At 40.7% G+C, this 17,124-nt stretch overlaps 1 protein-coding gene across 1 annotated transcript in view; it reads right to left on the reverse strand.

Annotated features, from left to right (window-relative positions):
• Positions 1 to 7,951: 7,951 nt before the first annotated feature.
• The window catches only part of PPM1H (protein phosphatase, Mg2+/Mn2+ dependent 1H), a 131,879-nt gene continuing 122,706 nt past the window's right edge, over positions 7,952 to 17,124 (reverse strand). Inside the window, exon 10 of the mRNA XM_038153174.1 lies at positions 7,952 to 12,797. Within this exon, the coding sequence (XP_038009102.1) occupies positions 12,650 to 12,797 (148 nt within the window). The 3' untranslated portion in view covers positions 7,952 to 12,649. The remainder of the gene's footprint in view (positions 12,798 to 17,124) is intronic.

The following is a 17,124-nucleotide window of genomic DNA, read 5'->3' on the forward strand; positions in this document are numbered from 1 at the left end:
TTTAAACTAACCTGTAACATTCATTCACTTACATTTGTGTGCCATTGTGTCAAGGGTTGGAATAAGTCCGTGGTAAATTAAGGGATAGGAAAAAAAAAGACTAACCATTTGCTAAGCATAAGCAGTCATTTCTTCCAAAGTGTTTGTGACATCTGTGCTGTTGAGGATGGTTATTTGTGATTTTCCAGAAACAAATTTGAACTCATCCAGAGTGGGATTTAAATGGGAAGAAATACATAGCATTATTTTGGGATGAACACAGATGCAGGTCAGTACTCTGAAGGTTTTTTTTTTTTTAGAAGACTTTTGTCATGGATAAAAAAAGTGTGAGGAAACATTTTAGTGTGCTACTCATTGATTTTTTCCCTGCAGATTTGAATTTAGGCGAAATAATAATGCACATAATTTATGAAATTCTCCAGAAGTATTTATAGTGTGCTATAGGGAACAGCACAAGATTGATGGCAACACAAGAAGATGGGAAGAAGATGCTCAGGCTGACATAAAACTTTCTATATTCTTCAAACATGGGCTTCAGCTTTGTTTTATTTGTATGGGATTTGAGGGTTGTTTTTATGGGTACCATTGGTCCCTCAAACCTTTTAGTGAGATTTATAGCTGTTTGTGCATATATTCTTAATCTCTTGACAATGTGTCTAAGATTTTTGTGGAAGCTTTACATAGATCATAATTTATTCTATTGTCCTAGTCTTTTCACTTCTTAAAATTACTGTTATTATTTTATATTTTGAAGGTCTGAAATACTGTTTTCTGATTTTTCCCCTGTTGTATGGAGATTAAGTGGACTGTCTTAGTTTCAAGTCAGATAGCATGTCACTGGGACAGCAAAATGAGTATAAGCATTTATCACCCATGGATGAAATCCAAACCTGCAGCATTTCTGTCTCTCACCTTGGAAAGACGATTACTGAGATCTTTGTAGATGGGCTTTAAAGCTGGGCATAATCCAGTGGTGAGTGAAATGCAGAGCCACACAAATCGGTGACATTTAACCCCACCACACGTCAGTCCAGGTGGTAAGAGAAATTGGTAAGAACTGTTTCCAGCCCATTTTCCAGGTTAGTGCTCCTAATCACACACCTCCTGTGTGATCTCTGTGCAGGTGCACACACTTGTGCAAACACACTTTATTCTGTATTCAAATTTTCTAGTTCAGGTAAACTTTCAAAGCACTTGAATTTCATTTCACGCTCCTCTTAAAAACAGTTGTTATTTCTGGAGAGAGAGCAGTCACCTTTCCCTTTGCCTTTCATCCTTTCTCCTCTTATTTGTAGGAAGAAATTCTATCACTCAGTTGTGACATTTCGGTAGTGGATGCTACACCCATTTTAACCGAAAGCATATTCTTCTGAAATAAAACCTAGATATATTTACTTGTCAACAGATACGCTCTGTAACTTCCATAAAGAGGACTGAATTATAAAAATAGTAAAATATGTGAAGCATTTAGGTGTTTTTGAAATCTACCCTTAAAAAGAGCAAGAGCCAGCAATGCCTTGTGCCAACCTCTTTTATCTCTTGCAAAGCTATTTCTCATTTACTGTTATGCTTAACAATTCCATTTCACAGTGTGCTTGAGATTCCCAACAACAGAAAAAAAATTACTTAAGAAAAAACAACTTGCAAATCCAAGACCAGGCGTCTGTTTCTGCACAGTTCTAAACAAGGCCTTACCATTTTTTAACTAATGAGAATCTTTTCCATGTGGAATAAATCCTTAGTTCTTAGCAGCATTAGTAATGCTTTAAAAAAAAAAGTCTTTAAAATGGTTCAGTTGCCAACTGCCTTTGACTGTCTCAATAAGACATTGAAACAGACCTTCTGCTCTAAATTAATAAAGCCAATCACAGCCACACAAAGCCCAGAATGACCGATCATTCTTCCGGTGTCCTCACTATCTTTATTGAGGTCAGATAAATCACTTTCGAGCTGTTAAATCAATGATCATAAATTAGGGCTCTGTTTTTACAGCACCTTGTGGGAAATTCTCTTGGTTAAATTAATCTAACAGCTGCAGCAATGAGCACCTCCCACAAGATCATGTCAAAAGTTCTCCCCACATACACCACATTTTTTCAAAAAGGGGGAAAAGGACCAAATTATTTGTTTTTACCTAGCACACAAAATGGAATCCCTCCGTCTATCCCTGCTAATTCGTGTTTCAATTGTACCCAGCTGTTTAAATTGCACTGTGCAGAGATTGCCTTGATCCCCAGGTGCTGGTACTCCATCTGTGCTGTTCTGAGAGACTATTTACAGCCGAGGTTAGGCCAGTGATTGCTGGGATGGAAAACTCATTTCTCAGCCTGGCTTTTATTTACACTCTTATTAAAGATCCTTTCACTCATGTTGGAATGGCAGCTAGTGGCTGCACTAAGCGCTTGGCGTTGAGCCAAGCAGCGAAATTACCATGTCGATGAAAGATAGCCTGCTTCCATTTTAACCTTTCACTGTTCCCCTCTTTCCATCTATATTTGCATGAAGAAGGATGATTATTGAAAGAGATAGGGGGACAAAGGGATGAGAGAATCCTTGTCAACTAAGCTTTTCAAGGGATAAACCAATGGTTTGTGACCAATTTTGAAAAATCTTTACTGCCTTATTAATTTCCTACTCCTTTGTCTTAATTGCTATTAGAGTTTATTTTCACATGAAGCAACAGAGCTGCTCATGCTCTGCTCACATCCTTCCCCCATTGCTACCCCTGTGAACATGACCCTGGGTATGTCTGCAATGTTGAGGTTTCTACTTCATCCCCAATGCAGGTCACACAGAGCCACAGCAACACCCTCAGAGCTTTTTTCTCCTACAAATATGCCTCCTGGAAATGAATCACCTCCTTGGGAGCAAGCAGCTCATTGCACACAGCACGTATGTTACTGGGGAGGGCAAGGGGAAAGTGTCTGGGGAAGGCTGGCAGGCAATCATCGCACTATGGCCCTAGATGCATTTAAAAATAAAAAAACAAACCAATAACTGCTTCTCCAGAAACCTCAGCACATTTGTTTTTAAGAGCAACACTGGACTGGTGAAAAGCAACACAATCCACCTCAGCTGTTGCAAGACAATAAGCAATATTGTTAAGTGCCAACTGTAGCCCAGTACAACACAGAGGAGACCCCCCCAAAACCTTGAGTCTCTCTACCAAGCTCTATTTGTGAGGCAGCCCCTGACCTGAAGTGCAGAAGCTGTGCTAGTTCTTGACTGCAAGTAAAACCATGCTTTTGTCTCTTTGCCTGTTTCCAGAGCAGAAAGAGTCCTTCTGTTTTCCATTTTCCTGAGTCGAGGAGCAGTGACTGTACTGAGAGGTTTACAAGGGCTGATGTTCATGCTCTTGAGCCTTGTTTTGGGTGGTGTGCAAATAGAAGCATTCATCTCCTAGCTCAAAGGAAAAGGAAAAGGAAAAAGAAAAGGAAAAGAAAAAGAAAAGGAAAAGGAAGGAGGCTATATCCTGAGGGATTTATCCCTTTACTTATCTGCTCAAGTCATCTGTTGTTTAGCCATTGCTTAAGCTTGCAGATCCTCATGAGGTGTAGCCTCAACTCATCACCTGGTAGGCTCACTCTACCAGGATATATTAAAAAGACAAAATTTCAGACCTTGGTTTTACAAAAACTGTACAAAATACGATAAATTACCAGGAGCCTGCTGGCTGTCAGGTGCAGGTGCTTCACTGGCCCAAGCAGTCTGACAGCCATAGTCTGCTGCATTCCCAGTAGGTGTGGAGAGATGCAGCTTTTCAGTACAAGGTAGCTGTGGAATCCTCCAAAGGATAAACAAAATTGAGTTGTTCAATTTTTAAAACTCAATTTTGTCTTCATTGAGTATGAGATACCTGGAGAAATGGGTGTCTTATTAGTTGCTGCTTAGTTATTAATTTTTCCTATATGTACATATATGTGTGTGTGTATGTGTATAACTACATATAAATAATTATGTATGTTCAGTTTTTATATTCTACAAAAGCTTACTTATTAGAACTCAGTCTGTGGCATATAGGTCTGGACTCCAGGTTTGCTGGGTGTTTTTTCCCATTCTCTAATTGACTGATTACCCAAGTCCCCATCTAACAGCTTTCCTAACAAAGCCAGCACCAGGGAAACCTTGCAGGAGCAGTAGCAGAAAGGATGACTGGGAAATATAACAATAAATATTTTCCTTTTTTTTTTTGGCATTAAACAAACATTCCCTAAAACAGCCTTCTTAAAAAAATGTAACCACAGTAGGATTTACCGTCTCAGCATTGTGTTTTATATTTTTCCCATTCACAGAATACTTATATGTCTGGACACGAAACTGAGTTTGAAAGTTGTGTTTTGATTCTTGTCTGGTTCATTTAAACTGCTTCTATGCTGGGGCTCGAGCAGAGAAGGAGTAAGAATGATGTTCCAGATCTTTTAACATATTCTAAATTCCCAGATGTAAAATTCAATTGCATGAGTCCTGGAAAAAAACAAGCTCTAAAAAGGAGCGCAAAGACCAAAAAAGTAAATTTATTTTTTTTTAATTGGGGGCATAGCGAACACAATCCTCAGAAAATGCAGCTTAAGAATTTTGTATTAGGAGCTTGTTCATGGAGTACCTTGATCTCAGCTAGATGAGATGCAGTTGACATTTGGCAGACAAAGCTCTAGGGAAAGCTGGCGGATGCTAAGAAATAAGACATTTGGTGCAATTAGCTGTGGTACCAACCCAGGAATGAAAGTAAACAGGCACAACATGGGGACAAGAGGATTTTTCAGAATTAAGGCCTGAAGAGCTCGTGGCTTCAGGAATCCCCTGCTCTTTGTACATTCCTTGGCAATTCCCTCTTTAAATAATTGGTTTGTCTGCTTCTAGATCCTGGATAACTGCAACTGAGTTTGGCTTCTCCCTGTCTCCTCTTGCCTGTCCCAGAATGTACTGTGATACTGCACTGTAAACAGCTGCCTCAGCCCACATCTGCCACAAAGGGCTGCAGGATTAAAAATCAAACTAGTACACATCTAAGAGATCTGGATGGGCAGGGTCAGTCTAAATTCTGAACAGACTGAAATGACTGCAGGGCTGTCAGCTGCTTTTACATCCTTGAGCTTTATTGAATATTATACTGAGCAGAGAAATGGTCTCTATTTAGGAACAATTTGTGCTATTTCATAAGGTGACTGCCTAGTCATTTGTCTTCCACAGTAACTCTCATGGGAAAGCAGGATCTTTCCTTGTAGTTTCACTCACGGACATCTTGCAGATTTTCCATATTCTTAAGTCTTACCCTTTTAAAGCAAAAATAGCAAAATTTCAGGTTTCTTTGCTTAGTCCCCAGAGAGCTGTAGCAATTACAGAAATGCACAATGACTATCATATGAGAAGCTAAATGCTCTACCTGAGCTTGCATGACAGCCTTTGGATTTTCCAAACAGCCGTTAATTTGCCAAGGAGGAGTAGTTTTCCTGGAGAATAACTGAGCCAAAGAACTGGGGTAACAATGGTCCAAAAAGTTGAGCCTTCTAAAACCAACTTAAAGACCATTAAAGTTTCTTTCCCATTTCAAACTGGAGAATTAAAATATTACAGGCATGTAAGTTTTAATTTAGAGGTAATGAGCAACGTTAGAATAATGAAGAAACCATTTCCCCTTCTATGAGTCTTCCCTTTAGGTGCCAGCATTCCTGCATTGCTCCTGATGCTCTCACTGTCAGCACCTGCAGGAAGCACGTGCCGGGAGGAGGTGGATGGCACTGATGAGCAGTGGCTCATCTCAAACAGCAGTCAACTACTCCAAAATGTTTTAAACCTGAGAGGGGCACAGTAAGGAGAGGAAAGGAAGGAAAAATACCACCCCACAGCATAAACAAACCCAGAAGATGCTCTGTTGGAGTCCACTCTGTTGGGAAAGACCTTGAATTACCACAGACGAGCTGAACACCCAACCAACAGACTTGTAAATCCAGGGATGACTGAGAAGGTCACTGAAAACACCAGACCATTCCAGCGGGTTGTGTGCCATCTTGACAGAGGAACACTATGATGAATTGATTTCTGTCGCTTAAGGGAATATGGTCAAGATGAGGGATACTTTTACTCTTTAGAGGCTGAGAAGTTATGCACTGAAACACATAAGAAAAAGAACATAATTCTAGTATTGGGTGGCCTCAAATTCATGAAGGTTGAGAGACCTTATCTATCTACACATCTAAATAATCAGTCTTAAATTAGCTACAGTAAAGATCTAATTATTTCTTCTGCTGCATCTACCTCCCTCTCCCCTTAACATTTTGTGACAGTGTTGTGGACTATTGCTAAAGCTTCAAATTTATGATTAATTATTCTTAAATTATTGAGTCTCCAACTAATGTGTCATTATCTACCTGTAGACACATTTTGTCTACCTTCATCAAACTCCTTTGTAACAATCTCACCCTCAAAGCACCATTTCCCCTGAAATTATTTTAACATCCCCATAAAATTATGGCATCCTTTGTTTTGCAAAGTGGAGGATTTTTTAAAACAACCTTCATCCTTCCTCCTAACAAGAACAGGATGTGAAAAAACCTTGACTGATATAAGCCTTCCTGGAAAGCATGAGAGAAACTCTGGAATCAGTAAAAGCCACTGTGTAAAAGCATAAAGAAGTCAACTTTCTGTGAAAGTACATTGCTCTACCAGGATGCATTAAGAAGAAACTGGTTCTGTACAAAATACAATAAATTACTGGGATTGTTCCCTTATGTCACTTTAGTTAACTGGGCACATTCGGTAGAATACATGAATGGATTATTTGGCAAAGCACTGACTTAGTGACTACATGAATTACAGAAACTCATGTCCAAATTTTAAGAGTTGTATGAATCACATAAAAATTTTTAAATAAGAAGCCTTACTTGATCTACACACGTATAGAATTTATGGCACAGGAAATGCAAAAGGATGATGTGGAATAAGGTCCTTTAGGTTCAGTTGGTGTGCAACAGTTCCCTGTCACTGCATGCCACCAGCACTTATTATTCAGCTGACACCAGCAAGCCAGGCAAAGCTGTGCTGAAGTTTTATTTGCACAGCAATTTTAAACTTGACACTGAGGTCGGACTGCAGTAATAAACTGTAGGACTTAGGGGAAGAGTAGTGAAGCAAGAGTGAAAGAAAGTAACACATTGCCTCTCGGCACTCTCCACTGTGCTCAGTGGATAATACAACGGGCACGTGCAGCACTTTAAAACCACAGTAGCACTAGAACAGATGTTTTCAGTGCTCTTCTACTAAGCATGAGGTGAAATAGGAAGCAGGAGAACCACTTGTGCTACAACGCAATATTTCAAAGAATAATGAATTTACATTCATGTACATGCCCAGCTCTCACTCTCTTGCTGGCAACCCAGGTGGGCATTGCCCGTGGCTGTGCTGGCACAGGGCAAGGTCGGTGTCAGTTCTGGCATCTTCAGAACCTGCAAAAGCACCTATGGTTACTAAATAACCATGAAAGCTTGCTTCAGTGTAATCCATGAATTCACCCTTACTCGAACATAAACTCAGAGTAGAGTTTAAGACAGTGATTCCTAAGGAACTGAGGATGAGGGAAAACTTACTCCAACTATGTTGTCATTTCCAAAATTACATCCAATGCCTCAGAGAGCTGGTACTGGATCACTTTGCACGGCTCTTCACTGAGTCAGAACATGGCAACTGGCAGTCTGAGTGATGAATCGTGATCTGATGGCAGCACAAAGCTCTCACAGCGACCCTACAGCTGAACTCTTCCAGATCAACCCATCCACTAATCCACCTCAAAGGAATTTACTTCACTAACTCAAGAGTCAGACCTTTTGTCAGTGAGTCATCAATTCCCTTGTAAAGCAGTGTGCTACTTGTCCGCATTGCACAATTAGTAATTCACATAAAGAGACTCAGGGAATGTTCATGACAAAGGCAGAACAAAAATGACTATACAGCTAGATGGATTATATAATATATAATTTAAAATTTTATTTTAAAACTTTGCACATACACTTCTTCAGTATCCTCCTCTTTTGTTCATTGCACTGAAAAGTTTCAAAAAACACAAAATATATCCCTTTACTAAACATTTTTTGTTCTTAGGTTACAAAAAGATTAACATTTCACAGTCACAAAGCAGAAGTACATTGGTCCAAAACATCTTCCTCCAGCAGGTCCTCCTTTCTTCAGGACATATAAACCCTAGACAGTTGTACAGTTCTCAAGATATTAAGATGAAGTGCCCATTGAAGGAAAGATAAATGTGGCAGGTATTAAAAAAAAATCAAAATTAGACACCTATGAAAGAACATCAACAGCAATGGATTAAAAAAAAAGAAGAAAACAGAATGAGCATGGAGGTGGAGAAGGGCATCCTCCTTCAAGTACATCATAGGTAGAAATACAGCAGCACAGTCACAGCATCATTTAGTCACTCTCTCTATGACAGCCACATCACTGAGTCTTCATCTAGGACACATGGAGGAAAACTACTTACATACCTAAAATGTCTGAGAGGAACAACAGTTTCACACAGTTTGCCATTCATGTTTGACAGAAAAATGCTGAAAGTATTAGTACATAAAATGTAAAATAAAAGGAAAACACCAAGGCTGGAAGAAACACAGCAGATTTGCTCGAAGCATGTAGTGTTCTTAAAAAACCGAGCAGAAGTTCAGAGCCAAAATCTGCCCAAACATCAAGAGCAGTTCTTCAGAAACATCCTGGAGGGACAGACCTGACTACCTCACAAAACTTCTTGTCATATTTCTACACAGAAGTAACTGCAAATGGAAATCCACTATTAACAGCAGATTCTGACCACTTTTCATTTAGTCCTTGTTTCTTAAAATTTATTAAAGAAAAATCTCCAGCATGAGGCTACTGAACAGCAGCCCTCTCAGACAATACACTTTTGTGTTCATGAAGGAAGCATTATCGTCTTAATGCACCAAAAGATGGCTGTGTGTTACATAATCTGGAGTAAATTAAATTTCTAACCACCTTCTTCATAAAATTAAAGAAAGAAAATTTTAGGCTGTAGTGCAAGAGAAAAATATCTGAAATGGCTGTTCTACTTTCTGCAACAGTATTTCAGGGAGAATGGTAAAAGCTTCTTGGTTTTGAGTTTCTACAAATGGGACTGGACCCGGCAGCAGAAGACAGTGCTACACTGCAGCTAACTGGAACTCCTTTACTGGCACCTTTCCTTGCCATTATCCAAGGAAGGACAAGAAGTTGCCCAACTTTCTAAGCAGTGCCTATGCACAGGCAAGGCAGAGCATTGTGTGCAACAGGAACATGAATGCAGATGTAACTGAGACTGAGGTTCTTGCTGCTGAGGCTGTAGCAGTTTTGGATACTGAGGGAACTTGACTGGCAAAAAGCCAAAGCACTGCTGGCATCAGGCAGTAACTACAATGACATGCCAGAGATCTAAAATTTGGACTTGGTGCCTAACTTGCTCCAGTTTGAGGACACAAGCTGTCTGCTCCATCTTAGGAGCTTCACTGAGCCCTAGAGCAGCGGCAAGTCTGAACATGGCAGTACCCATCCTGCATCTGAAAAATGGCATTGTGCACCAGGAATCCTCCCTGCCACCAGTGTTTTCTAATGCTGTGCAATGCAAAGTAATTCAGCCTTTAAAAGGAATTGGAGGAGCTTTTAATTATTCTTACTTCTCACATAATACCTCCCCAATAAATGACTTCTGCCTGCTGTTTCTGTGAGCCTTAGGTGCCTTGAAGCAAAGCACCAGACCCCAGCTCAGGTATGCAAGAACCTCCTACTGAGAGCAGCAAAAGTGAAAGCCCAAGTACTAATGCACGGATCAGAGATGTGCCAGACACTTCAGGGAGGCAAGCACCTAATGTGTAATGGATACTCTGCAAAAAAAGCAAAACAAAAAGTGTCACAGCATAGTTTCAGTCATATACATCTGAGTATAAAAACTTTTACTAAAGTTCTCAGAATCATTAATTGATACTAATTTTGATAGTGTATTTCTGTCCTTTCTGGGACTGGGGCTGACAATGAACGTAACTCAACCTGGGCCCAGTTGCTGCAGAGAAGCTCCTGACTGATGGCGATGCCTCAGATGAACAACAAACACTGTGCAGGCTGATTCACCAGCCCAGAGAGGTCACCTGCCAGTTTGCTCCCACCAAGACATGCAGTCTGCTAACCCATCTCTTCAGGGGTACATTTAAAAACACCCCTGAATGAGAAGGTGCCTTTTCCATCGCCATTGAAATTTCACTTTCAAATTTTGGCAAATGCTACTCTGGAAATCTACTTCCACCACATTGGTGGAACTCAGTGGTTTTACAGCAACTGGTATGTGTGTTGACACCATGTTACCAAACGAAGACCAAGTGCATGAGCACTGAAATATTTGACCTGGGCTTGTAGTTGGTACCAGCAAGCACCAGCATCTTTGCTGTTTGCTTTGTCAGTACTAATTTCTTTGTCAAAGAGGATCTGAGTTGCTAGAGGACTACACAACTGCATTTGTGAGGAGACAACAGGAGTTACACAGAGCCTGAAAAGCATGTTTATATGTTTATTAGGCCAAAAAAAAAAAAGTGCAAGAGAAGATCTCTTGCTTAAACTTTGAAACATATGAGGGGCCATGTGAAAAATATTCTAGACTCCAAGCCTCTCTTTTCACCCAGATGCACAAAGAAAAAGAAGTAAAGAGAAAAAAATCAGGAAAAAAAGCATGAAAACACATAATCAGATATGCCATTGATTTATACTGAAGCTCTAGAATGTAAAACATCCATGTTCTGTACAGCTTTATCACATGAGGCACTGGAGAACTCTTAGAACAGTTTTCAGGCCAGAATCACGCAGCTTGCTGCAATGTTTGAGCTGTTCCACTCTCCACATTGCCTGCTTTCATCCTGAAACTCTTCTGGGTCTAGAGATTTGGAGAAAGAGTAGTTTAAATCCACCAAACTGTACTTCTAGATGCAGTCAAATAAAGCATATGTGCAGCTGCACCACACTCGGGCTGCACCGTGTTTGCACAGCACATCATAAATTACAGAACTGGCAAGCTCTGGGCCACGTCTGTTCAGGAGAAAGCCTGCAAAGGGCACAGCATCTCCTTCTCCTTTGGAAAGGACACTACCTTTGTGAGCTCCTTAGTCAGTGCCCTACAAGGATGTCAGCTCCCTGTCTTTCTTCTTGTCGAAGAAGTTCAAACCAGATGAACAGCTCCACATCAATGTGGTCTGGGCACAAATCAGGTGGAAGTTGGTTCCCCAGCTGATATACCTGCCTGTATGCTAGAACTTTCTGATTTTGTTTTCTCTTAATTCCTGCCAATGAAGTAAGAGAGCTGCCTGTGTGGACTAGGCAGCCAGGTCACACTGCAGACTTGCTCACTTCTCTCCTGGACTACTGCTTTCATGTCAAAAATGTTTTACACAGATTTTCTTTATTTAAATTATCACTGCTAAGGAAAGTGCTGAAGCAAGTCAAGGGCTTGTATCTATCTCAGTCATCTAGTGATGCTTGAGTACAATTCTCAATGCCAAGAGGACAGAAAGTCCTCTGATCCTTTCTGATCACTGCAGTCACACAGGCAAGGTATACTGAATAATAACTGAGGCAGGAAGAACTGAAACACCTTTGAAACAGATCACTATCCGTGTATCCAAATTGCTAATGAGATCAATACCACTACTTCAAGTAGAAGTCCAACTGAAAAGACACTCAGGAGCCCAAACAAATTTACTAAATCTCAGCTCATGGAAAATTTTTATGGTCAGGGATCCTTTCAACAGGATAAAGCAGGCAGAACCATTCAATGAATGTAAATCTCTGATCCCAAAGAAACCACAGCCTCCAGGTAAACATCACATAAAGCAGAGTTTGCATGCTCTGTAATATCATGGTATACACACAACAAGAAATCTTGACAAGTAACTCCTCACCCCAGAATAAATTCTGCCATACGGGACTGTGACCTATTTCTCCTGGAAAACTTTGCAGGTGACTGTTTTTAGCTGCAGTAAACAGGCATAGTTACACTGAAACCAATTTCAGTTTTCCTACTAAAATACAGGAGGTATAGTCTACTGAAGAAGAGACAGGAGAAGAAAATGGGGGCTCAAATGATTACACAAGTTTGAAGTTGTCCATAGATAAGTTATGAATACAACTTTCTGAAAGAAAACTTTTGAGTCTCATATATGTATATCTATATTCTTAAATGAGATGGGACCCAAGCCCCCTTCTGAATATTTGGGGGTAGATTTCAGGAGCCTCCTTGGCTTCTGGTACCCACTTCTACTTTCACAACTGAAATGGCTCTTCCAAGCTACATGGTAAACTGAGAAAAGAAAATTAATTCCCCACCCCACCTAGAGGGATGACAGAATTCATAATATGCTAGCAGCATTTAAATCCCATTCCTGTTAAGCACCAAAACCATTTCTGTAGGGAAATTGGAATCTTAAGGGTTATCATTAATCATATACAGTATATGTGCAGAACCCTACCTTCTGGGCAGAAAAAACACATCTCCAGCATTAGTTTTGACTAGATTACATCAACTGGAAGTGTCCTGGTCAGACCACCAAAAACCTATTGTCTCTTGCAAGCCCTTCCCAAAAAGCTCCCCACCCTATAACCACTCTTGGTGCTCCTTTCACGACTGTTTGTTGCCGTGGATCAAAGGGATGACGTAGACAGAGATGTCATCTCCGGAGCCCAGCCTGTCGTTGGATATCCGCCAGCCCCGGTCCTTCAGCACTCCCCTGGCTCGCATCACCAGGTCCTGCGCCGCCAGCGTGTACCTGCGGAAAGGGCACAGTACAGACAGGGAGGGTCATCTCCATGAGCAAAGTGGGTTTGCACAGCCTGCTGCCTGCCAGATTTAATGTTGTGACCTACCAAGACATGCTTCCCAGTGTTTTAGGAGCAGGCAGGAGAAACACAAACCATGGCATATGCACAAAGCAACTCCTCCAGTTCAGCGACAGTTCCGGAATAAGAATGTAAAGCTATTTGACAGGCACCACTTGATCAAAAGTCGCTGGCCATTCTAAGTGTCTGGCTTCACCAATCTTCAGAAAAATATTAAACATGCTTGCCTTAGCAAATTGGCTTTCTAGTAGCAGTCTGAAAAATTGGGGACCCCCAAATAACACTACTTGTTGAAAACTACACACTTGGTTCACTGACACACCTGAAGGTAAACATGGCTCAACTATTTCAGAAATGAGCTATAACAAAGAAAGTAATTTGACAGCAAGTAATAGAGCATAAAAATAAAATCCAAATTTTACTTTAAGACTAACTTGTCTGTTGTCTTGACCCTAGGAATGACTTTTAAATCTCTTTTATTCTGAAACTGGAAAAGGAAACTTACAGTTAATATGATCAGACTAACAGAGTTCCACAGTTCTTTCACATTTATGAGTTCAGTGAAAACTGCATGAATGTGAGAGGTCAAGTGCTTAATTAGTGAAGCACCAAGTTTCACATTGCTTCAAAACTTCCAGCCTGTGCTGGGCTGCGTGGCATTGGATTTATGGGAGTTACTTTTCTGTCCTGAAAAACTACCACATGCTGCTTGGGGGCAGAAGGGTGTCAGAGTCCAAAAGGTGCATAGACAGTGCTCTCATGCTCTCCCTTACTGCTTTACCTGCTGTTACTACATCAACACATCTGTGTACTCACTTAGAAGTTTCCTCTGAAAGAAATCTCATTATGGGTGAGCAGCTACTGTCATGTGTTTTACTTCATCAGCCCAACACCTGGCCAAGAGGTTTTGAATTTGATTGGGTGGAGGCAAGCTTTTCTGTGATTTGATAATTAAAATTAACTGAATAGTTTAAAGAGTGACAAGGAAAAAAACCCAGTCTGCATGGTTTTTATTAAAAGTGTAAGTATCAACCTCCAGCATGGTGCAGGGCTCTATGAAGCCAGACACACAGCCTCCAGAATTAAAGCACACCTCCGTGTTTCCAAAACCAGAAAGAACAAGAAGGGTTTGCATTTCAATACCCTCATTTCTAGGTAGGACTCTTGACCAGAAATTATCTGCCCAGATCTCGTGTGTAGAAAGGGAAAGAGCAATACCTCAGTTGATCAGAAGCACTATGTGTGTGTTTAGGTTTATCAATTACCCAGGACTCTTCTAACCTTAGAATGTTTCACCACAGAATTCCTTATTAAGCTGTAATTTCTATCATAGAGACTTTCCTCAGTGTCTGGGAATAAAAGAAGGAAAAAACCAAAACAGTTATGTTTTGTGCTTATAGCTTTGATGCCTTGACCTCAGAGGACTCCTTTGAATCAAGAGTAGATATATTTGCTCTACTAGAAAGATTTCTTCAGTGCAAACGAACCAATGCTTGACTACTCAAATGGTTTGATGCCAAATTCAAGTAATGTTGTACAGCTGCAATACACCCACTCTTCCTAATGGTATTGAGGGATAAAATTTCCAGGCCTCACTAGTTTTGACAAATTATTTACTTCAGCACTAAAAGAAGGGCCCAAAGACATGGAATCTAACACACATGCTTGCACACACACATGCACAGCCCGCATGTTCTGAGATCAGCCTGTGCCACAACCTTGAGCTAGAACATCAGGATGTAACAAGAAGCACTGCCCGTACTGTCCTAATGCAACATGGAATTGTGTTTTCTAAGGGAAAAAACCCAAACATACATACTTGCACTCCTCAGTTCTCAAATCAGATGCAGGGCTAAGGAACAAAAGGACTCCACGTGGCAAGCAAGAAACTGAAATATTTATTCACAGCATGTCTGATGCTGAGTGAATTTTGGCAAGAACATATTTCCCAAAGATTTCCCAGCTATTGTCAGAATTTAAGAAAGAAACACCCATCATTCTGCAAGAGAACTTTGCCTTCCTGCTTTTTCTAATTAACAAGGACTCTCCACATCTAAGGAATAAGAAGGAATGAGTATTGCTTTTGATTGTATTTGGCTTTTGCTGCTGAATGTTTGGAGAGGGGAAGATAGAAAAAAGGAATTTTAATAAACAAGAAATTCTCTTGCAGACAAACTGTGAAATACTCAAGAAAACCAGCACAATGAAGCAAAGAAAAAGGAACAGGGGAAGGCAGTAGTGGAGTAAAGTATTCCTCTCCTGTGTAGAGCTGAATTGAAGCAAAGCTGTCCAACTTGGCACTAGAAGAGATAGGGTGAGTGTCTAGTACCTGGAGATGAATAGTAGCAGCAGTCCATTACTGAATGTTTTATTCTCCAGTGCTATGAAATTGGGATTCAGCTGTTGAGACAGCATTAGAGAACTGCTGAAGTAGTTTTAAAGTATCCACTTCCTCCTAATGAATAGCCTTGCTGGAACACAACTTTTGTGTTTTAAGAATAAATATATGGAGGTTTTCTCCTTATGCCAAAGCTTTCTGTATTGATCAGTGAAAGTACTGAAGGAGAATGATGACAGTGGGGGAATCGTGCTGCTGTCTGAGCAGCTTCTTATCTCCTCACACCCAGCAGAGGTAGAGGAGCTCCTCGGCATCCTCATAAATCTCTAGTGAGTGTGAGAGAGAAAATGAGGGGACGAGAAATGACAAAAGGAAGGATGAGAAATAAAAGAATCCCAAGGTCAGGGGTAAATGTGCATAAATGCAGCTGAAGGAAGTTGGCAAAGAGTCACAGTTCTCCATCTTCATACCTCTTCAGAGAGCTGATGTATGGACAGCAGCAGTGGCACTGCCACCTGTCCTTCGCTAGGAACCCTGTAATGCTCATCTGCCACAAGACCCAGAAGAAATGAGCTGGCTAAGAAAGCCAGCTCCACCCCAGCCTCTTCACTCCATCACAGCCCTCACACAGGAACTGTTCTCTAAACAAATGTGTGCCCAAATCCCCTGAGGCTTTGTCTGCATGGCTGGATGAAGAGAGACCTGAGGACTCTGCTCTCGCTGCACTTGGAGACGTCCAGGCACACGCCATGTTTGACAGAATTCAGAAATGTTTTTTATGTGGGCAACAAATACTCACAGTAAGTACCACCAGGAGAGTCCCAAGAGCATTGCTGAGGGCTGTAAGCTCTTACCCATCAGGCTATAAAGTGACTTCTAATTCAAATGGGAGGGATATTGGTCCTGCAAGGAGCTAATTATGTAACAGATAAGTACTCTGCAGCTCTAAAATCCTCTCTAGGCTTTTTTTTTTCTCTTTTCTTTTCTAATATGCTGCTGTCAGGAAATAAGTAGGCTATTGGGTCAGGTGGATCCAGAGGCTGCTCCACAGGTTGGTTCTCCTGAGGACCATAACATTGCCAAACCCAGGGTGCAAGTCTCTTACATTCTGACAAGTTTTCTACATCCCTAGAGATATTACATTTTCAGCTGATCACCTCACCACAGATTATGTCACTGCACCCATCACAGAACCTGACATTTTCTGGTTTAACATTTCCTTTAAACATAACATTTGTAATACAGCAAAGGAGATTTTTCTGTCACTGACTAGTGAGAGGAATGAATGCAGCTCCACAGCTTGAGCTGGAATGCTACAGTAAATTCATTAGTTATACCTCATTTAGACCACTGTGAAATAATTACATAGAACCTCTCACACAGTACTTAAAACCTTTAAATATTCTTTACAACCAAGCAGCAAGAGCAATTCCACAATGGTAATTTTCATAAATATCATTGCAAACTATATGAGGGACTGCTCTAATTACCTTCTGCATGCTGCTATGAGAAATGTCTTGCCATCACTATCTGTAAGCCTCTAAACGATCTGGCACAAAGTTGCTTAAAAGAACAAATTTATTTACAATTCAGATGTCCATTCAAAGACCAATAGGTCAAACACCAATGTGTTTGTTCAGAGTTATAAACAGCAGGCTTAGCTGTGGAATGTGTGGTACTCATGCTGGCACAAACAGTGACTAATCCCCCACAATTATTAAACCAGTAGGAGAAAACCTAAATCAAAACAAAGAAAATACAGTTTTCCTTTAGTGTCTCTCATTGCTCTGAGTGTTCTATAATGGATGAAATAACTCACCTAACAAGTCAAAAAGATTGAAGAATCCTGCTTCCTACTGCAGCAATCATGGTGGCCATCACCATCAGCTTAGTAAAGACCAAAAGGAACAAGACAGACA

The sequence above is a fragment of the Motacilla alba genome, chromosome 1A (genome assembly GCF_015832195.1).
Source record: "Motacilla alba alba isolate MOTALB_02 chromosome 1A, Motacilla_alba_V1.0_pri, whole genome shotgun sequence".
NCBI classification, from domain to species: domain Eukaryota; kingdom Metazoa; phylum Chordata; class Aves; order Passeriformes; family Motacillidae; genus Motacilla; species Motacilla alba.